The sequence below is a fragment of the Muntiacus reevesi genome, chromosome 2, assembly GCF_963930625.1.
Source record: "Muntiacus reevesi chromosome 2, mMunRee1.1, whole genome shotgun sequence".
Lineage (NCBI taxonomy): Eukaryota > Metazoa > Chordata > Mammalia > Artiodactyla > Cervidae > Muntiacus > Muntiacus reevesi.
The window spans coordinates 21224778-21247495 of NC_089250.1; the positions used below are offsets into that span (position 1 = coordinate 21224778).

Sequence of the window (22718 nt, forward strand, 5' to 3'; positions counted from 1 at the left end):
AAAGCATTAAGGAAAAAAAAAAAAAAAAAGGCACAGAGAACAGATACAATAGCAGTCTTTTTTTTTTTCCATTTATTTTTATTAGTTGGAAGCTAATTACTTTACAATATTGTAGTGGTTTTTGCCATACATTGACATGAATCAGCCATGGATTTACATGTGTTCCCCATCCTGATCCCCCCTCCCACCTCCCTCCCCATCTCATCCGTCTGGGTCTTACCAGTGCACAAACCCTGAGCACTTGTCTCATGCATCCAGCCTGAGCTGGCGATCTGTTTCACACTTGATAATATACATGTTTCAATGCTATTCTGTCAGATCATCCCACCCTTGCCTTCTCCCACAGAGTCTAAAAGTCTGTTCTATACATCTGTGTCTCTTTTTCTGTCCTGCATATAGGGTTATTGTTACCATCTTTTAAATTCCATATATATGAGTTAGTATCCTGTATTGGTGTTTATCTTTCTGGCTTACTTCACTCTGTATAATGGGTTCCAGTTTCATGCATCTCATTAGAACTGATTCACATGAATTCTTTTTAATGGCCTAGTAATATTCCATTGTGTATATGTACTACAGCTTTCTTATCCATTCGTCTGCTGATGGGCATTTAGGTTACTTCCATGTCCTGGCTATTATAAACAGTGCTGCGATGAACATTGGGGTACATGTGTCTCTTTCAGATCTGGTTTCCTCAGTATGTATGCCCAGGAGTGGGATTGCTGGGTCATATGGCAGTTTTATTTCCAGTTTTTAAAGAAATCTCCACACTGTTCTCCATAGTGGCTGTACTAGTTTGCATTCCCACCAACAGTGTAAGAGGGTTCCCTTTTCTCCACACCTTCTCCAGCATTTATTGCTTATAGACTTTTGGATAGCAGCCATTCTGACTGGCGTGTAATGGTACCTCATTGTGGTTTTGATTTGCATTTCTCTGATAGTGAGTGATGTTGAGCATCTTTTCGTGTGTTTGTTAGCCATCTGTATGTCTTCTTTGGAGAAATGTCTGTTTAGTTCTTTGGCCCATTTTTTGATTGGGTCATTTATTTTTCTGGAATTGAGCTGTAGGAGTTGCTTGTATAATTTTGAGATTAATCTTTTGTCTATTTCTTCATTTGCTATTATTTTCTCCCATTCTGAAGGTTGTCTTTTTCACTTTGCTTATAGCTTTCTTTGTTGTGCAAAAGTTTTTAAGTTTAATTAGGTCCCATTTGTTTATTTTTGTTTTTATTTCCAATATTCTGGGAAGTGGGTCATAGAGGATCTTGCTGTGGTTTATGTTGGAAAGTGTTTTGCCTATGTTCTCCTCTAGGAGCTTTATAGTTTCTGGTCTTACATTTAGATCTTTAATCCATTTTGAGTTTATTTTTGTGTATGGTGTTAGAAAGTGTTCTAGTTTCATTCTTTTACAAGTGGTTGACCAGTTTTCCCAGCACCACTTGTTAAAGAGGTTGTCTTTTTTCCATTGTATATTCTTGCCTCCTTTGTCAAAGATAAGGTGTTCATAGGTACATGGACTTATCTATGGGCTTTCTATTCTGTTCCACTGATCTATATTTCTGTCTTTGTGCCAGTACCATACTCTCTTGATGACTGTGGCTTTGTAGTAGAGCCTGAAGTCAGGCAGGTTGATTTCCTCCAGTTCCATTTTTCTTTCTCAAGTTTGCTTTGGCTATTCGAGGTTTTTTGTATTTCCATACAAATTGTGAAATTATTTGTTCTAGTTCTGTGAAAAATACCGTTGGTAGCTTGATGGGGATTGCATTGAATCTTTAGATTGCTTTATGTAGTATACTCATTTTCACAATATTGATTCTTCCAATCCATGAACACAGTATATTTCTACATCTGTTTGTGTCCTGTTTGATTTCTTTCATCAGTGTTTTATAGTTATCTATATATAGGTTATTTGTTTCTTTAAGTAGGTATACTCCTAAGTATTTTATTCTTTTTGTTGCAGTGGTGAATGGTATTGTTTCCTTAATTTCTCTTTCTGTTTTCTCATTGTTAGTGTATAGGAATGCAAGGGATTTCTGTGTGTTAATTTTATATCCTGCAACTTTACTATATTCATTGATTAGCTCTAGTAATTTTCTGGTAGAGTCTTTAGGGTTTTCTATAGAGGATCATGTCATTTGCAAACAGTGAGAGTTTTACTTCTTCTTTTCCAATCTAAATTCCTTTTATTTCTTTTTCTGCTCTGATCGCTGTGGCCAACACTTCCAAAACTATGTTGAATAGTAGTGGTGAGAGTGGGTATCCTTGTCTTGTTCCTGACTTTAGGGGAAATGCTTTCAATTTTTCACCATTGAGGATAATGTTTGCTGTGGGTTTGTCACATATAGCTTTTATTATGTTGAGGTATGTTCCTTCTATTCCTGCTTTCTGGAGAGTTTTTATCATAAATGGATGTTGAATTTTGTCAAAGGCTTTTTCTGCTTCTATTGAGATAATCATATGGTTTTTATCTTTCAATTTGTTAATGTGGTGTATTACATTGATTGATTTGTGGATATTAAAGAATCCTTGCATTACTGGGATAAAGCCCACTTGGTCATGATGTATGATCTTTTCAATATGTTGGATTCTGTTTGCTAGAATCTTGTTAAGTATTTTTGCATCTATGTTCATCAGTGATATTGGCCTATAGTTTTCTTATTTTTGTGGCATCTTTGTCTGGTTTTGCTAATAGGGTGATGGTCACCTCATAAAATGAGTTTGGAAGTTTACCTTCTTCTGCAATTTTCTGGAAGAGTTTGAATAAGATAGGTGTTAGCTCTTCTCTAAATTTTTGGTAGAATTCAGCTGTGAAGCCATCTGGTCCTGGGCTTTTGTTTGCTGAAAGATTTCTGATTACAGTTTTGATTTCCATGCTTGTGATGGGTCTGTTAAGATCTTCTGTTTCTTCCTGGTTCAGTTTTGGAAGGTTATACTTTTCTAAGAATTTGTCCATTTCTTCCAAGTTGTCCATTTTATTGGCATAGAGCTGCTGGTAGTAGTCTCTTATGATCCTTTGTATTTCAGTGTTGTCTGTTTTGATCTCTCCGTTTTCATTTCTGATTTTGTTGATTTGGTTCTTCTCCCTTTGTTTCTTGATGAGTCTGGTTAATGGTTTGTCAATTTTGTTTACCTTTTCAAAAAACTGGCTTTTAGCTTTGTTGATTTTTGCTATGGTCTCTTTTGTTTCTTTTGCATTTATTTCTGCCCTAATTTTTAAGATTTCTTTCCTTCTACTAACCCTGGCATTCTTCATTTCTTCCTCCTCTAGTTGCTTTAGGTGTAGAGTTAGGTTATTTATTTGATTTTTTTCTTGTTTCTTGAGGTAAGCCTGTAATGCTATGAACCTTCCCCTTAGCATTGCTTTTACAGTGTCCCATAGGTTTTGGATTGTTGTGTTTTCATTTTCATTCATTTCTATGCGTATTTTCAATAGCAGTCTTAAGTTACTCCTATCCTCTCTCCAATGTCTTGTGCAGGGTAGATATTAAATAAATGTTATGTGAGGGAAAAGAGAAAGATGTTAGTGGCAATTAGAAGTTCTGTGCATGGTAGGTTAGGTAAAATCATATGGATGCAAAAAGGATGGATACCAGTTCACCAGTATTTGAAAACGACGGATAGAAGCTATTATCAATATTGAAATTGAAGGAGATCTCATCATCACCTCTTTCTGATAGAAGTTATGTCATTTGCTATTGTTCCAAATCCCCAATCATCCCCAATCTTCTCATTTTTTTGCCTTTTGAACTTTCCAAGTATTGGATTGGCCTGTTTTTGGCCAACCCAATGTATGACTTGCCTTAGTTTTTTAAAAATTTCTTATTTCATATTGTCATTTTAAAGTCACCTTATTGCAGCACTATGGACATGCAAAAACCTGTAAATATTTAATGTATACAACTTTATGAGTTTGGAGATATTCACCCATGAAACCATCACCACAATCAAATCTATAAGTAAATTCGTGTGTTTGTGCCAAGTCGCTTTAGTCGTGTCCGATTCATTGCAACCCTGTGGACTGTAGCCTGCTAGGTTCCTCTGTCTGTGGGATTCTCCAGACAAGAATACTGGAGTGGGTTGCTATGCCCTCCTCCAGGGGATCTTCCCGACCCAGGGATTGAACCCACGTCTTGCATTGACAGATGGGTTCTTTTCTACTACACCACCTGAGAAGCCCATAAATAAATCCATTACCTGCCACAGTTTCCTCCCATATGATTGATTGATTGATTTTTATATTAATTTTTCTTTTCTGGTAAGAGATTGCCCTCCTAATAAAATTTGAAGTATATTTTTAACTATAAGACCTATGTTATAGAGTAGATCTCCAGAACATATTTTGTTTTTTTAGAATTATTCAATGGATAGCAAGTTTGCAATAGATGCAAAGTTTCGATCAAAAGTGGATTTAAATGAAAGAAAAAAATTATTTTTAACAAAGATTTTGTAATGCAATCAAGAAAAAGTTATATGGATTGGAGGTTTCATTTGTTTATGTATAAAATAAAGGATGAAAAAAATCAGATCAACAAATGTCTTGATCATTTTCCTGAAAGAGAAAATGAAAAACTTGAACTTTTTCTAATTGTGGGACAATACATTGCCTGGTTTAAAAAATAAGAAGGAACTCCAACGATTGTGGTTTGAAATGCTGACCTATAACTCAGGGAAATTTTATATGTCCATTTCTTTTTTTTTTTAATAAAATATCATGTTTTCCAAGATTTCTGCTTATACCAATTAACCTTCATATTATGATATGTTTTCATCACCCTGTTTCCAGAATGTATTTAGCAATAGCTATGAGTTTGGGGCATTGTCATAATGACATCATATGTCATCATTTTTTATAATGCATTAATTTCTAAGATATCATGTTGCTGCCTCCAGTGGGAATTACTGCTTTGTAGTGGTTTTAAATGTTTCCATACAAATTGGCAACTTGAGCATATTAGATATTATTATTCCTTGATTGAAAAACAGCTTCTCTCTTAGCTTGATATATTAAATTGTGTTTCCAGTGATGCACTGAAAACATTAAAAACTAATTATAGCAAAATCTTTCTTCTTCTAGGGTATTCTGCCCCAGTGTTTTTAAGCTTAGCTCTAAAGAATTAGATCAGTTTGATTATTTTGTCTGAGAAAACATCTCCTTGTCTAAATGTTTCTCTTCTTAATGATAATTGTAATCAGTAATTTTCTATTTTAAAATGGTCTTTCTAATATCTCCTTTCAGATGGAAAAGAATTATAAGATTATCTCAGTGGAGAATAGGTGTGTTTTAAAAATACCACCATAATTAAGAAATGATCCTTAAAGTAATAAATCTTTAGAATTAGAAAGACATTTAACTAGTCAATGTACATCCAAAACATAGAAAGTAAGCTCCCAGAAGGTAAGACCCTCTTTATCTTTCAGTGCTATATCCAGCCCCCCAAATAACATCTGGACTGAGTCAGCCCTCGGATTGATAAATTGAGGAATAAATGAAATATGTAAAACACAGTTTTCCAAACATTCATGGAGATGTAATAAATACTAAGTCTGATCGTTTCCATTTTGAAGGGAAATGAATATGACTAGCAAAAGAAACAAAGAAATACACAAAATATGTAGAAGTGTCAAAAATATTCTCCATGTCATGGGAAAGTTGAAAGATGATGGGAAAGTTCAAAGGAATGCAAGACTGGTAGGAATGGAAAATTGCCCAGGAAGAAGATAAAGCTGAAGAAGAAGGTGCCGTTTTGTCAGGAGTAGTTCATTGGAGAGAAAGACTTTCTGGAAAGGGAAAATAGAGAAGAGAGTGTGAAGAAAGGAATGCAAAAAACACTGAAAGGAAAAGACCTGCCTTTGCCTATCCAGGGGAGAAAATTGAATAGATCATTTAGTGCTGCTCAAGGAGGGCATTAAAAGTAGACCATGCCACTTAGAGCTGTTTCATTATCACCTTTTACAGTAAATGGGTTCTCTTTCCTTTTTCTCTTATCATAAGTAGTAACAAGGATTGCCCTGATCAGAAATTTTCTATTTATTTTTCTTACTGAATGCATTTATATTGTAGACACACCCTCTTTTGAAATCAATCACCTCTTTGGATTTCTGTGATGCTCTTTCCCAGCTCATTCCCTCTTTTCCTGGCCCCCTCTGTCTCCTTCCATGCTCACTCTCCTCCATCAGGAAGGCTGGCATCATCCCTGTCCTCCGGCCTGCCGGCCTTTGTAGGATGTGCAGTCTCTTGTCCCATCTCCACTCTGCTTTTCCAGGTGGCCAACCCCTGAGGACTTCAGGCTTGGATAATCATCACCTCCCCTCCTAAACCTTGCTGCCTTTTTCCTCCATCTCTCCACTTTTTTTTCTACATTCTAAAGTTAAAGTGATTTTTTTTTTTCCTTCTGATCATCTTTTCTGTTTTTCCCCCTCATAGACTCTGTTTGACCCATCTTTTCCTTTCCATTCTTACTGCCATCAGTTAGGTCACCTTACACCTGAATTATTTCTAATCACCTCTGGCTCCTTGCTGGACTTCTCGTCTACTGCTACTCCCTCCAAAAGGAATATAGTTCTACCAAACTAAACTAAAATATATCTTTAGTACGCTCCCTTCTGCTGCGTTTCACAACAGAAATCAGCCAACATTTATTGAGAACCCATTACGTGGTACACAGAGCAGCAGGCAGAAAGGATTTCAATAACAGACGCATTCCCTGCTCCATATGGACAGTCAGTTTAGTGTGGGTGACAGACTGGTAAACCTTAGTTAATGAATAAGTAATACAATGCCTTAAAATTTCTTCTATCATTTTCTATTACTTTGACATAACCTTGTTTACTTTAACCTTGATGGTAAACTCTTCATACCTTTTTAAAAGAACTCCTGAATTGTTTTTCAAATCTACACCAGCACCTATGGTTACTTAAACACTTAAAAAAACTGAATTCCTTAAAATAACCAAATTGGTTTTTACTATAAAAACTGAATTTTTTTTCTTTTTTATCTACACCAACAACTCTGGTTATGATGTTTTGCAATGTGAAAGATAGGTAATTCTTTTGATTCAGAGTTAGACTTTTTGAAAACATTTGTCTTGAGATTTGGAAAAATATATTTCACTTGGACTGTAGATGTTCTCCAAGCAAAATATACATATTTATAACCTAACATTTGGTTTTGTTTAGTTCAAAAACTTAAACCAAAAATGTCAAAGTGGAATGTTTGCTTTGTCAATAAACATTATAAAAAATTATGCTGTAGTCATTGCATCATATTTACTCCATTTAAAATTGGTTAAGAATAACCAAATATTAGTGTTCTCAGCTTAAAGTAGACTGTTAATGTTATAAGATGTTTTATGTAAGCTCCATGGTAACCAGATAAATAACACATGTGAAAGATACATGAGAGAGGAAGCAAAGCATACCATTCCTAAATTATCAATGAAATGCAAAGTAAAGTAGCAAGAGAATAAGAAATGGACAAAAGAACTACTACAAGACAGAAAACAATTGACAAAATGACAATAGTAAGTCCTTATTTAAACTCCTCAATCAAAAGACTTAGACTAGCCGAATGGATGTGTGTGTATGTGTGTGTGTGTGTGTATGTGTGTGTGTATACATATATATATATATATGTATATATATATCCAACTATCTGCCATCACTTTAGATTTAAGAACATATACAGATTTTGAGTGGAGGGTTGGAAAAACGTATTTCTTACAAATGGGCACCAAAAGAGAACAGGGTAGCTATACTTATATAAAATAGACTTCATATCAAAAACTGTTACAAAAAGGCAAAATATATTGTATTATGATAAAAGAGTTAATTCATCAGGAAGCTATAACCAGTTACAAATATATGTGCACCCAACATCAGAGCACCTAAATATATAAAGCAAGCATTGGCAAACTGCAAGGAGAAGTTATCAGTAATAGTATGAGACTTCAGTACTCTTCTTTCAATAGTGGAAACAACATCCAAACAGAAATCAATTAGGAAATGGCAGGCTTAGGCCAAAATAACACTGTAGGCCAAATGAACCTCACATTTCATACATAATATTCCACTCATCTGTAGCAAAACACACATTCTTCTCAAGTCATGGAACATTCTCCAGGGTAGATCATATATTAGGCCACAAGACAATCTTAACATATTTTAAAAGACTGAAATCATATCAAGCATATTTTCCAACCGCAGTGGTATGATATTAGAAATTAATAGCAGAAGGAAAACTGGGAAATTCACAAATATGTGAACAATCAATGGGTCAAACAAGAAGTCAAAAGGAAACCAGGTGATATATTGAAACAAATCAAAACAAAGTCACAGCATACCAAAATTTATGGGATTAGCAGAAGTACTAAGAGAGAAGTTTATAGCTATAAACACCCACATTAAAAAAGAAGAAAGTTTTCAAGTAACCTAACTTTACATCTTGGGAAACAGGAAGAAGAACAAACTAAGCTCAAAGTTAGCAGAAGGGAGGAAATAATAAAGATTAGAGAATAAATAAATGAAAGAGAGAACAACAAAACAATAGAAAAATCAATAAAACTAAGACTTGGTTTTTGAAAAGATTAGCAAAAATGATAAACCATTAGATTAAGAAAAATGAGAACTGACTCAAATCAGAAATGAAACAGGATACAAGTTATATCAGAGAAATTTAAAGGATCATAAGAGATTACGGTGAAAAATTATCCACCAACAAATGGATAAGCTAGAAGAAATAGGTAAACTTCTAGAAACATAAAACCTACCAAGACTGAATCCTTAAGAAACAGAAAATCTGAGCACATCTGTAATTTGTAAGAAAATTGAGTCAGTAATCAAAAAAATTCCATACAAAAAACTTTCAGCCATACCAAAAATATGAATAATACAGAAAACATGTGTGTACCCAGTACTGACTGAAGGGAGTAAAACGGACACAGTTGAATTTTGCTGTGTACCCTTCTCCATGTGTTCTTCACTGGAAATAAACACTCTTCTGAATGCGGTGTTTATCCAAGTGCTTTTCCAGTAAAGTTGATCTGGTTGTGTTAAGTCTTGGTTTCAACCCTTCATTGTGCTCCTGCAGCCTTTGAGAAAAGGTCAAGGAACTGCCTGGTGATTCAGTGGTTAGGACTCTGTACTTCTACTGTAGAGGGCCCAGGTTTGATCCCTGGTTGTGGAACTAACATCCTGCAAGCCACACGGTGTGGCTTAAAGAAAGAGTCCCCACACCTTTGCCATGTTTGGCATAACCTCCCAAAACTAACCCCTGGCTGTTGCTCTCCAACCTCATCACGCACACATACCATTCTCTGCAAAGTCCAAAAAAGGTCCTCTCCCTCCAGTAACCTCGGTGCCTAGTGTAATCTCTCCAACATGTCAAGCACTCAACTATTACCTGCAAATGGATGTGGACATGAATGACTGTCAGAACTTGTGTTGAGACACAAATTTGAACAAATCATGGTCTCCGTCCTCTAGAGTCTGTAACAGGTGATAAGTGAGAGGAGAGGCAAGGGGATGGATATGAAAATAAACAATTGTAACTCTGTGTGGTAAGACCTGTAATAGAAGTCAGGTGAGCATAGGGCTGGAACTTCAAAGGGTATAATCAGATCTTATGTGATCAGAGAGGATAAAAGAAGTCTTCACACAAGAGGAGACATTTCAATTGAAGCTTAAAAAATGAATAGGATTTTCTAGGACACAAAAGGAGGAAAGTGTATTTCAAGCAGAAAAAGCAGCATGTGAAAATGCATAAAATCCATGGCACCTGCAGAGAGCTGTGATTGTATCAAAGCCCAGGTTACATATGGAGGAGAAAGCAAAAGTATTAGTCTCAGTCATGTTCGACTCTTTTTAACCCCATGGACTGTAGCCCATGGACTTCACAGGTGGCTCAGACCGTAAAGAATCTGCTTGCAATGCGAGAAACCCTGATTTGATCCCTGGGTCAGGAAGATCCCCTTGTGAAGGCAATGACTACCCACTCCAGTATTCTTGCCTGGAGAATTCCATGGACAGAGGAGCTTGGTGGGCTACAGTCCAGGGGGTCACAAAGAGTCAGACACAACTGAGCAACTGAACAGCACAAGAAGGAGATAAACCCACAGTTCAACTTTTTAAACCTCTTTCTCTTCCAATATAATGTTCTCTGAAATGGCTATATGTAATAAAAATTGAGATTTTGTATACTTTCAAAGTCATTGGGTAGCAGCCATAAGCCAGAGGGACTAGCATGTCACTCTAACTCTTGAGATGAACTGTGTAGTGGTATCAAGTCTTTAAAAATCTCCAGCATTGCAGAGCCTACAGAGGATGACAGTGGTCACCTGAAGGGGGTGGTGACCCACATTCACGTGATTTTACCTTCCACGTTTTGCAGGATGGTATGGGTTTAGTTGGAGACCTCCTACCCAAGGTCAGCAGTGAGTTGATGCCTACTGGGATAATTTCAACTCCTTGTTAGTAACAACAGGAGAGAACTTTTTTTTTTTTTTTAGCTTAAGGAGAGTCCTCTTCCTCAAATAACAAAATAACATTTAAATACTCCTGAGAGGGGATACCATGGTAAAGATCATATGCCATTCACACTGTAGTACATAGTAATTCACCAGATTCTTCCTGAGAGATTTAAATAGGAAGGAGACAGTTGATAGTCATTTTGTACCTAGGTAGGGTTTCTGACAATGGCATTGTTGAAGCCTGAACAGTGAACTCTAATAAAATTTTTCCTATTTTTCCCCAGGCCTCCTGTACCTCAGATTTGTGGAAACGTTAAAACCTCATTCATCTTTATTTTAATAAATTTAAAGGGTATTACTTTAGCACTGGGGTCTGATTAAATATAGGCTTTCCCTGGCTTTGTTGAGCTTTGGGCAAATATACAAGGAGCCCTCTTATGACTGGGTCATGTCATCGAGGCCAGATTCACCAGCTGCCACCTTGATGGCTCCATTCACACATTGATCAGGACCTGTGGACGGATGTCCAGGAAAGAATTCTTCCCAGCATGGAGAACCTTTTCATGCTCTGCCTTAGCGAACATCACAGTGAAATAAAAGAAACTCCATCCCTTCAGTTCGGATCAGTCTGAATCAGTTACACAAAAGCACATTTTAAGATATGGGTTTTTGCTGCTCTGCCTTAAAAGCTACCTGTTAGAGAACCAGATTGTCAATCACAGAAAAGTGGCCATGCTTCCTGAGGTCCCCGCTGAGAGGTGCCTCTTTCAACCCAGGAAGATGATAGCTTTGCTCCCCCAGCCTTTATGGCAGATGTAAATGTAAAGGTGTTGAAAATATATGCATACAAATCTCTCTCATTTTCCCTGGGAGGCAATAAAGTGTTGCCTCGGCACATGGAAGGTCTTTTTCTACTTTCCGTACCAGTTAACCTAAGAGCAGGTGTAGCCTTATTCATTCACTCTGGGTGGTCCCAGAGTTGTGGTTCTATTGACTGCCTTTTGTTCGCCACATACCTGTATCCATTTCCGCCTGATTCCAGTGTTATTCTGGTCAAAGGTTCAGTAAAATGAGAAGTAAATGAGCCGTTTTTGTGAATAACATTTGCTCCTGCTTTCCTTCGGTTGGATAACGAGATGTTAAGGTATAATTGAAGTAAAAATGTTGAGAAGGAAATGGAAAAATAAGATCCCTAATAGAGTAGGAAGGAAAGTAACATTTTCAGATATCTAAGGATTCATGGTTTAGATTGTCTTTCTGTCTAAAGTATGTATAAAGTAAGAAGAAATAAAATACATGGTCACATGTAAAAGCAAACAAATTCATTGAACATCACAAAATATCCCTAGTTGAATGTGTATGAATGCTGGAACATGTACTTAAGCATTTTAGAATCTAAGCAATCTTTGTAATGACTCCCAAGGTCAAGGAAAAGTGCTTTATTGGCATTTTGATCAAAATAAATATATTCAATCCAATTTTTTCATAATGATTATAAGAAGTAGAATCTCTAACATTTGAATTAGGATCTAGTTTCTGAGATATATAGTAATTCTAACAAAATTCTCTTTTCTTTTGCCTCTATGACCATATCCTGAATGAATATGAGTAGCTCTTTGTAGTAACTCTCTGGTGGAAGAATATACATCCTCATAAACTCTCCCCGGAGGCAACACTAGGAAGGGATGACCTTGAATAAACAAGCTTGATTTTTTGGGTTGTTTAGTTTTTCATGTAGTGTGAGGGAAAGAGTGGGGAGAGAATTATTAGAATTATTATAGATGCGAAGAAGCCTTAGGACTTCTTTTAATCTCTCACTACTCTCAGTAACTACAGTATTTCCCAAAATAGAGTTGATAAATTTTAGGTAAGAATACATTATATCCGTGAAAATAAATGCTCTTTTTAAAAGCCCAATCTAGTTGGTATTAATCAAGATATTGAAGGGCTGTGCAAAGGGAATCAGCAAAATGGGTAAAATCATGTTTAAAATGCTTTTAGAAGAAGTAAGCTGATTGGATTTTATTGTGCTTCAGATTTTGAGATACTCAATATGTGTTTTGAATTGATTTACAAAATCTGTGTACTCTAAGATGTGCATGCACATGCTCTCTATACACGTATGTATATATACCTATGTATGCATATACATATGTGTATATACGGGTGTGCATTGGAGAAGGAAATGGCAGCCCACTCCAGTACTCTTGCCTGGCGAATCCCATGGATGGAGGAGCCTGGTAGGCTGCAGTCCATGGGGTTGCTAAGAGTCGGACACGACTGAGCGACTTCACTTTCACTTTTCGCTTTCATGCATTGGAGAAGGAAATGGCAACCCACTCCAGTGTTGTTGCCTGGAGAATCCCAGGGACGGGGGAGCCTGGTGGGCTGCCGTCTATGGGGTCATACAGAGTCGAACACGACTGAAGTGACTTAGCAGCAACAGCAGCAGAGGTGTGTATGCACACAAAACCCACACATGTGTATAAAAACAAAGCCAAATATGTTATAAATTTCTTTCTTTTCCCAAATAGAGTTTTTCTTTCAGCATTTACCATTTAGAGTGTTCAAATTGGAGGGCACATTGAAAGTACAAAGTGCAAAATGTGTAGTATGAATAGACAATTGGGTCAGTGCAATTTTGTTATAGCTATTTTGTCCCTCTTATTGAGCACTCGTCACTTTAAGGGACTAAACTACCGAAACATCTGAGAAAACAGAATTAAGATCACAAGTCTCAGATTGTAAACAGGGCAAGTGTCTCAAGAGAGTGGAAATATCACAGAAGTTCGAGCCTGACCAGGATCACAGTGATCAGGAGCTCAAGAGGAGAGAAATCAATGATGCAATGGCAGATGGGCCTCCCCAGGGCTCTGATTTTAAAAGTATGTCAGAGCAATGAAATGCTCGATGTATATATTCTGTGTGGTAAAATCGCACCCACATTTGTAGAGTCCCTTTTCACCTGCTAATGCACGCAGCAATGTTGTTTAAAAGGGGGTTAATTTTAGCCTGATTTACAGAAGAAATTGCAACTCAATGAGAGTAAGTATTGACATGAGTTGGAATCATACAGCTTGGAAAACATGAAAAAACAAAAGAAGATATGAATTTTTGTTTCTCTTCCTTTACTCACCTACACAATTCTAACTCCTGTTCTTTCCTTCTGGGGTTGGAGAGAGGCACTTTATATCGTCTACATAAATGCTTATATTGGTAATTTCATGTTTATAATTTGCAGCCAATAACCAAGTTGTTACTGGTTGTTTTTCTTCCCCAGAGGATAATTTGTAATTTGTAATCCCCAATATGGCTATAAGCCAATAGAATAAAGGAGTCTATGAGAGGTGATGTACTTTAACATATATAACTTTTCATTATATAAAATATGATTGATGTATTTTACCTTAACAGGTGGTTGGAATTGTAGAGGAAATGTATTTGATGATTGAGAAGAGTATAGTTTGCTTCCTAGGTGCCTGTGGTTAGTTAGTTCACATGAGTTGCAGAAATGGTTCTTTCTTTTTTCCTTTAACGAAGTTGCATGAACACACCAATATCCTCAGAGTGAACTGCGTGGTCTACTAACAACAATTTTGTCCCGAGGAAGCCAGTTACATGAAACCCATCATTGTACAGTTGCATCTGGCAGACATTTACCAGATAACTTACCACAACTCTTAATTTTCATATTAGCAGTTGCTGCTACATGTGATTTTGTTTAAAACGCTGACTGAACTACAAGCAAGTATTTGTCTAAAAGAAGTTGGCTTATGCAGCATGGGATAATGTATTATGATTCATAAAATGTCATTTGTGCAAAATGCAAGTTGAATTATACACAGACTTCATTTGTTTGCTTCAAGCAAGTTGTCCACCACAAACACCAGTTCAGTTCAGTTGTTCAGTCGTGTCCAACTCTGCGACCCCATGGTCTGCAGCACGCCAGGCTTCCCTGTCCATCACCAACTCCCGGAGTTTACCCAAACTCATGTCCATTGAGTCAATGATGCCATCCAACCATCTCATCTTCTGTTGTCCCCTTCTCCTCCTGTCTTCAATCTTTCCCAGCATCAGGATCTTTTCAAATAAGTCAACTCTTCACATCAGGTGGCCAAAGTATTGGAGTTTCAGCTTCAGCATCAGTCCTTCCAATGAACACCCAGGACTGATCTCCTTTAGGATGGACTAGTTGGATCTCCTTGCAGTCCAAGGGACTCTCAAGAGTCTTCTCCAACACCACAGTTCAAAAGCATCAATTCTTCAACTTTCACATCCATACATGACTACTGGAAAAAACCATAGCCTTGACTAGACAGACCTTTGTTGGCAAAGTAATGTCTCTGCTTTTTAATATACTGTCTAGGTTGGTCATAACTTTCCTTCCAAAGAGTAAGCATCTTTTAATTTCATGGCTGCAGTCACCATCTACAGTGATTTTGGAGCCCCCAAAAATAAAGTCAGCCACTGTTTCCACTGTTTCCCCATCTATTTGCCGTGAATTGATGGGACTGGATGCCATGATCTTAGTTTTCTGAAAGTTGAGCTGTAAGCCAACTTTTTCACTCTCCTCTTTCACTTTCATCAAGAGGCTCTTTAGTTCTTCTTCACTTTCTGCCATAAGGGTGGTGTCATCTGCGTATCTGAGGCTATTGATATTTCTCTCAGCAATCTTGATTCCAGCTTGTGCTTCCTCCAGCCCAGCGTTTCTCATGATGCACTCTGCATGTAAGTTAAATAAGCAGCGTGAAAATATACAGCCTTGACATGCTCCTTTTACTATTTGGAACCAGTCTGTTGTTCCATGTCCAGTTCTAACTGTTACTTCCTGACCTGCATACAGATTTCTCAAGAGGCAGGTGAAGGATCTGCTATTCCCATCTCTTTGGGAATTTTCCAGTTTGTGGCAATCCGCATAATCAAAGGCTTTGGCATAGTCAATAAAGCAGAAATAGATGTTTTTCTGGAACTCTCTTGCTTTTTTGATGATCCAACAGATGTTGGCAATTTGATCTCTGGTTCCTCTGCCTTTTCTAAATCCAGCTTGAACATCTGGAAGTTCACGGTTCACGTACTGTTGAAGCCTGGCTTGAAGAATTTTGAGCATTACTTTACTAGCGTGTGAGATGAGTGCAGTTGTGCAGTAGTTTGAGCATTCTTTGGCATAACTGATAAAACTTCAACCACAAACAGCACCCTATTCAACAACTCAGTTCTTCATGAACAGAAACGAGACAGGTCATGTATAAGGTTAAGGAAAGATCAGTATGAGGAATCTACTCTCTAAGTCTTCATGGATAAAAGGTCATAAGTTTCAGATCTATTTGGTGAATGTGTAGGTTTCATAGTACACATCTCACAAAGGTAGCAACAGTGGCATACCCCATTGTCATTTGTACTCTAAAGGCAGCATTTAACTGTAAAGGTTCAATGCCCTACAGGCATACCCATCAGCTTCAGCTTTTCCTCTGGGGTCAGAAATGTCAGTTGAATGATGAAGTGAAATATTTTAGGTAGTCTTTTACACATTAAAGCTTTATAGTATGTTTCACAGACGATGATTGCCTCTTCAGGCTTCCTTCATTACTGTGACACTTCCTATTAAGTGAAACAACAATTGACAACCAATAGGAAGTTGATATTTTTACAAGGCACTTATTCCATTAGAATGTAGGGAAATATAGATCTACACAATGCGGAACTTTGGACATTAAAGCTTTTTAATTACCTGTTGTCTTGGAGTTAGGTCCAGTGGTACACTGTAACCCAAACTGGAATAATGCAAGGAAACATGTATCATACCATCTGAGTCCGAAGCACAGTTTTGAAGTTACGTAAGTGTCCTACTGTAGGTATATCAACTATTAGGCGTTAGGCAGAAAAGTCTTCAAGGGGTGAAGATTAGAGAGGATTTCTTTTCTTTTCTTTAAGTTTATTTTTTAATTGGAGGATAATTGCTTTACAATGTTTTGTTGGTTTCTGCCATATAGCATTGTGAATCAGCTATAAGTATACATACATCCCCTCTCTTGGGTCTCCCTCCCATCCCCTCTAGAGAGAATTTAATTGATTGGTTTTTTTCTTGCCCGTTTTTGTTTTAAACACTGTCTTTGGGTGTTTTTTATCTATTAACTGATTCAACCATCATATCAATCCAATGATATTGATATGATTATTCCTCCATTTAATGGATTAGAGAACTGAGGCACAGAAAGGTCAAGGAACTTGTCACTAAAGTCAAAAAACTTAAGTAAAAATTATTAGTAAAAATTAAATAAATCCTCTACTCATATGTCATTCACCTACCAATCTGAGAGTCATTTGGGGGACTGTAATAGCGGGCATCCCTCCCATCCATCCTATAATCCACATGGACTACATAGTCCATGGGGTCGCAAAGAGTCAGATACGACTGATCGACTTTCACTTTCACTTTCACTAGAGGAATCTAATTTAAGTCTGTTTATACAATTTGCAGTTAAAAGAATAGAGGCCGAAGCAGTACAGTAAAAGTAGCAGGACTTAGGAGGACTGCCCCTCTGCTCTAAGGTGGAGGTGTTGGAACTTCCACAGAGACAGCAGGTCTTTTCTCCCTCAAACCCTTTGTTTAAGAATGAAATCCAGTGAGGAGGGGTGTCTAATTCGGACACATAATGAATTCTAAAGTATGTTGTGAAGAGGTCATAAAATTTGGAGACCAATTCTAGCCATGTGGCATTAAGCAAATTACCCAGCTTCATTACATGCTTCATTTAATAAAAGGAAACTTGCATCTTCTGTATTGGCAGGTGGTTTCATTACCACTAGTGCCACCTGGGAAGCCTGATAATAATAATGCTAATATTAATAATGTGGACTTCCCTGGTGTCTCAGAGGCAGAGAACCCACCTGCAATGCAGGTTCAGTCCCCAGGTGGGGGAGATCCCCTGGAGAAGGAAATGCAACCCACTCCTGCCTAGAGAATCCCATGGACAGAGGAGACTGGTAGTCTACAGTCTATGGGGTTGCAAAGAGTCAGACACGATTTAGTGATTAAACAACAACAAAATGAATAATGTAATTCCTTTCAAAGTTATTATAAGGATACATTGAAGAGAACATATGAAAATAATGTAATTGGTAAGGCCCATATAGGTATTGGGGGCTTCCCTGGTAGCTCAATGGTAAAGAATCCGCCTTCACTGCAGGAGCCTTAGGATACACAAGTTCAATCCCTGGGTCAAGAAGATCCGCTGGAAGAGGGCATGGCAACCCACTCCAGTATTCTTGCCTGGAGAATCTCCATGAACTGAAGAGTCTGGCAGGCTACAGTCCATAGGGTTGCCAAACCCATAGGGTTGCAAAAAGTCGGACACAACTGAAGAGACTTAGCACACGTGCATATAGGTATTGGAGATTCCCTGGTAGCTCAGCTGGTAAAGAATCCGCCTGAAATGCAGAAGACCCTGGATTGATTCCTGGGTTGGGAAGATCCCCTGGAGAAGGAATAGGCTACCCACTGCAGTATTCTTGGGCTTCCCTGGTGGCTCAGATGGTGAGGAATCTGCTGCAATGCGGGAATCCTGGTTTCGATCCCTGGATTGGGAAGATCCCTAGGAGAAGGGAATGGCTATCCATTCCAGTAGTCTTGTTTGGAGAATTCCATGAACAGAGGAGCCTGGCAGGCTATAGCCCATGGGGTTGCAGAGAGTCAGACACAACTGAGCGACTTTCACTCACACTCACACTGGTTTATTATAAAGGATACAACTCAGGAGCATCTGAATGGAAGAGATGCATAAGGCAAGGGGAGGGGAAGGGTGTGTGTGTGCAGCTTCCAGGCCCTTTCTGTGTGTGCCACGCTCTGAGTGAAACTGTTACCTGAGGGGAGACCCCTTCCAGGACCTGAGAGCAGGCTTTTGTTTAATATTCTAAGATGAATTGTCCAGGAAGACACATGTACTGACAAAGCACAAGATTTTATTGGAAAGGGGTACCTGGGTGGTGCTAGGGTTGCTAAAGAACCCTCCTGTCAATTCCAGAGATGTAAGAGATGTGGGTTCAATCCCTGGGTCAGAAAGATCCCCTGGAGAAGGAAATGGCAACCTACTCCAGTATTCTGGCCCATAAAATCCCATGGACAGAGGAAACTGACAGGCTACAGTCTGTGGGGTCACAAAGAGTAGAACACGATTAAAGCGAATTTGCACCATATAGGTATTGGTTAATCTCACAATTATCACAATAATATTTGTGGTTAATATATATATATATATAATCATGATTAGTAAATATATAATTACTGTGTAGGAGTATTTCATATCAGGACCTACAGTGATAGAATTCTCAAAGGCTTGAGGAGGTGTACAAATTTAAAACTATAGATGATTCAAGTGACTAGAGACCATCTACAGAGACAGCCAAGTAGATCCTCTTCAGTTGCAAGAGAAAATCTGTCAATCATAGCTGAGCTCAGAACTTGACTTTAGGTTTAGTAATGAAGGCAAGAGAAGTGTGTAACTGTTGAAATTCAAAAATCAAAACACATTTGCTTCTCTTATTTGAACTTTTTAATGGAAGTATCACTGAGTTACACGTTACCTCAGTAGTAAGCACTTTTCTACAAATCGTATGACCAGGTAGATAAATTCTATTTAAACTAGAAGCATGTAACGAGTAAAAGAGACATTTTGTGCTTAGCTTTTCAAGTGGGTACAACCGAGCTTGAAAATAAAAAAAAATTAAAAACTGTAAATATATGTTACCTAAATTACCTTAAAACGTGACGGACCAGAAAAATGAAATATTTTTTTCTGTACAACTGGACATTTTCTAGACAACTAAAGAAAAGAGACATATGTCTAAATGGGTTATAGGTAACTATGAGTGCTTTTGAAGATTTGGAAAGCATTTATTCAAATAAAGGATGCTTTACTTTGCATAGCTGGCTCTTATTCAACACCTGATTACACTTCCCTCCCTGCTCTCAGCAGGCCTGGAAGGTTTCTCTCCACTCAGTTATTAATCATTGCTGAAATGATATTTTTAAAACTTAGGAATGTAAGGAGAACTCAGTAGGGCCCATGGCTACAATCAAGCATTTTACTTTATAGTCATTAAGAACTAACCTAAGATAATGGAGGAATTAGGTTTCATATGACTAAAAGAAAACAAATATTCTCTGAATTAGCAAAATTAAACTAATTGTGTAGAGTTATCCTTGAATTGTTTTTCACATTTATCTTGGTGGTAGTGGTATTAATGGTAATAGTGGCAGCAGATTAATCATAGTGGCAGATGTGCTAGTAATTATAGTAGCAGCTTCTTCTTAGTGGGTCTACCCTGGTGGCTCAGAGGGTAAAGTGTCTGCCTGCAATGCAGGAGACCTGGGTTTGATCCCTGGGTCAGGAAGATCCCCTGGAGAAGGAAATGACAACTCACTCCAGTACTCTTGCCTAGAAGATGCCATGGACGGAGGAGCCTGCTAGGTTACAGTCCTTGTAATCGCAAAGAATCACACATGACTGAGCAACTTCACTTCTCTTCTTGTTAGTAGAAGTTGTAGCAATTGTAATACTCCTATAGTTTAATGTTATTGTAAATATAGCTTTTACACATTAGCAAATTCATTCATCTTTTCACTTAGTTCTTTGGGAACAGTTTGAGACTTCACCTTTGAAATCTGAGAAATTCTAGTCCTGGAAAACTTTTTCCTGAGGAGAGGAAGCAAGAGATAGTGATTCTCATGATCTGAAAACTGGAGAATAACATTTTGGGAAATCTATAAAAATAAGTGTAATCTTATTTATTTTAAAAGCTAATAGTGAGAATTATGTATCTGAAATCTTTTATGACTGCATTTTTCAATTCAGTTTTCAGAAATTGCTGCTGCAGTTTCTTACTGCAGTTGTTTCAGTGAATAAATATTGTATTGATTTAAAATTATCTTTTTGCTTTGAATTGCTACTCTCCTTATTCTTTAAATCAATCAGTTTCTCTTATTAGTACATGGAAAATTTAAAGTAGAGGAATAACTATCCGGGGATATTGACCCTGACAGAACACTTTCAGAGTGTAAATCAATCTTTTCCTTAAAAGATTATATTTATAGAATTGTTGTATTCCTTTTAATGGTGAAATTATAAAAGGCACACTGGTGAGGATAAGAGAAAAAAATCACAGACCCTGAAAAATAGTCACTCTTCATCTTTATAGTTTTAAGGATGTGATGTTGGACTTTGAACACAGAGCATGACTCTGAGAATCTACAGGGAAATCAAATAAAAGCAATGACTGTTTCACCCTATTGTCATCTTTTAGTACACTTGAGCTATGTGAAATAGCAAATTACACAGTTCTGCTCAAGACACTGGGAATTTATTTTGAAAGATATTTTTTGTTGTTGAATGTGAAACAAAGAGTAATTGATGACTATAACATGCTAAAGATTTTACCAGTTTAAGTATCTTTTTAAAAGCTGAATAGCTATGATTAAATTATGCATTTGGTGAAAAATAAAAAGGAAGTCAAAGGAAAGAAGACCCTGCTGGAAAGACAGAAATTGATTTCAAAGTGAATAACTACAGATTTAGGGCTTCCCTGGTGGCTCAGTGGTAAAGAATCTGCCTGCCAATGCAGGAGACTGGAGTTTGATCTCTGGGTCAGGTAGATCCTCTGAAGAAGGAAGTGGCTACCCTCTCTGGTATTCTTGCCTGGAAAATTCCATGGACAGAGGAGCCCAGTGGGCTACAGGCCATGGCATCTCACAAGAGTTGGACATGACTTAACAACTAAGCAACAATAACAAACTAGAGATTTAATTCTCCAATAACTTACTAGAAATTGCAATAGAGAATTTGAAACAATGAGGGCCATGATATGCTAATGAAAGCTTTATTCAGACCATGAAGTGAGATAAAAGTTTTACACTTTTAGGGGTTTAAATTCAACATAATTTTGTGGGGTTTTTTTAAATTCTGCTTTTTCTAAAATTAATTCTTATGAAAATATTAATGGAAAAATGATCTATAGTAACCCTAGATATGTAGTTAACTTATGATTACCTAAACATTACAATTGCATTGTCACAAATAACTTGCTTTGAATTTTATTTTGTAATAATGTGTGTATATGTATGTTTTTATATGTTCTTAATTGTGCACTTCCTAGTTTAATATTAGAAATTAGGATTCCCTGATCTGACTCTCCTTTTAGGCAGCTAAATACCTTGGAGGCAAGAAGCCAGTCTAGGATTAACAATTTGTCATGGATAATCCACAAAGTAAATAAACCCAGTGTGAATAATTGAAAGTGGGTAGAGTTGTAACACGGGAGCTATTAAAATTTAATTCGAGATAAAGTTCTCCATAGTAAATTCCCTCTCGTTATCCAGTAGCTGGAATAGGCTGGCATCGATAACTCTCTAAATAGAGAGGTATTTGTGCATTATCAATGGTTTACCATCTCATCTGCAAACATATAGACTAACTCCTTGATACGGTGCTACTTGAGCAATCTGAGAAATGTGAAGTTTATTCATGAGTGCTTAGACTCCTTTCAACTTTGAATAGATGATTCAAAATCCTTTCTGCATTTTAGTGTTAAATATATGTAGGTATGAATCCTAAAATGTCCTAAACTGAGATTAAGAATGCATAACGGAACATCATGAGAATACATTCATTTGTAAATGGAACTTACCTGTTTGACTAGTGTAAAAATAGCAAGGGATTACTGGAGGCAGATTTAATGTTTGGATGACTTACTATACTAGCCTTTTCAGCCTAGTAATCTCTTTGGATCGTAGTCACTTTCCCACAGTTAAAATTGTACACGTAGTAGGTTTCTGATTACTGTTCTGCTACCATATTGTATGAGAATTTGTCACTTAATCCAGACTCAACTATGTTGATCAGATATTAGGATATTAATTATGTTTCTTTTTTTAACTACTGTGATTTTTTTTTCAAAATGTAATTGAAGTTGAGTTGAGGTATTTTAATTAAAATTTTATTTTTTTCCTAACAAGTTCCTGTTTTCCTAATTACAGGTTTCATATACACTGGAGAAGTTGTGCACCGAATGCTAACTGCCACACAGTACATAGCACCTTTAATGGCAAATTTTGACCCCAGTGTATCCAGAAATTCAACTGTCAGATATTTTGATAATGGTATGTGTTGGCTAGCCTATGTTTTGCTGAATGTATACTTATAAACACTGATCATCAGATTCATATGACTATTTTTGTAATCTTGGGTTTAGACTGGATTTGTT

At 37.1% G+C, this 22718-nt stretch overlaps 1 protein-coding gene across 3 annotated transcripts in view; it reads left to right on the top strand.

Moving 5' to 3' along the window:
• The window catches only part of PLXDC2 (plexin domain containing 2), a 416578-nt gene that overhangs the window by 264345 nt on the left and 129515 nt on the right, over positions 1-22718 (top strand). For all 3 annotated transcript variants that reach the window (XM_065921072.1, XM_065921071.1, XM_065921073.1), the window contains one exon: positions 22492-22614. In XM_065921072.1, coding sequence (XP_065777144.1) covers positions 22492-22614 — 123 coding nt within the window. The remainder of the gene's footprint in view (positions 1-22491; positions 22615-22718) is intronic.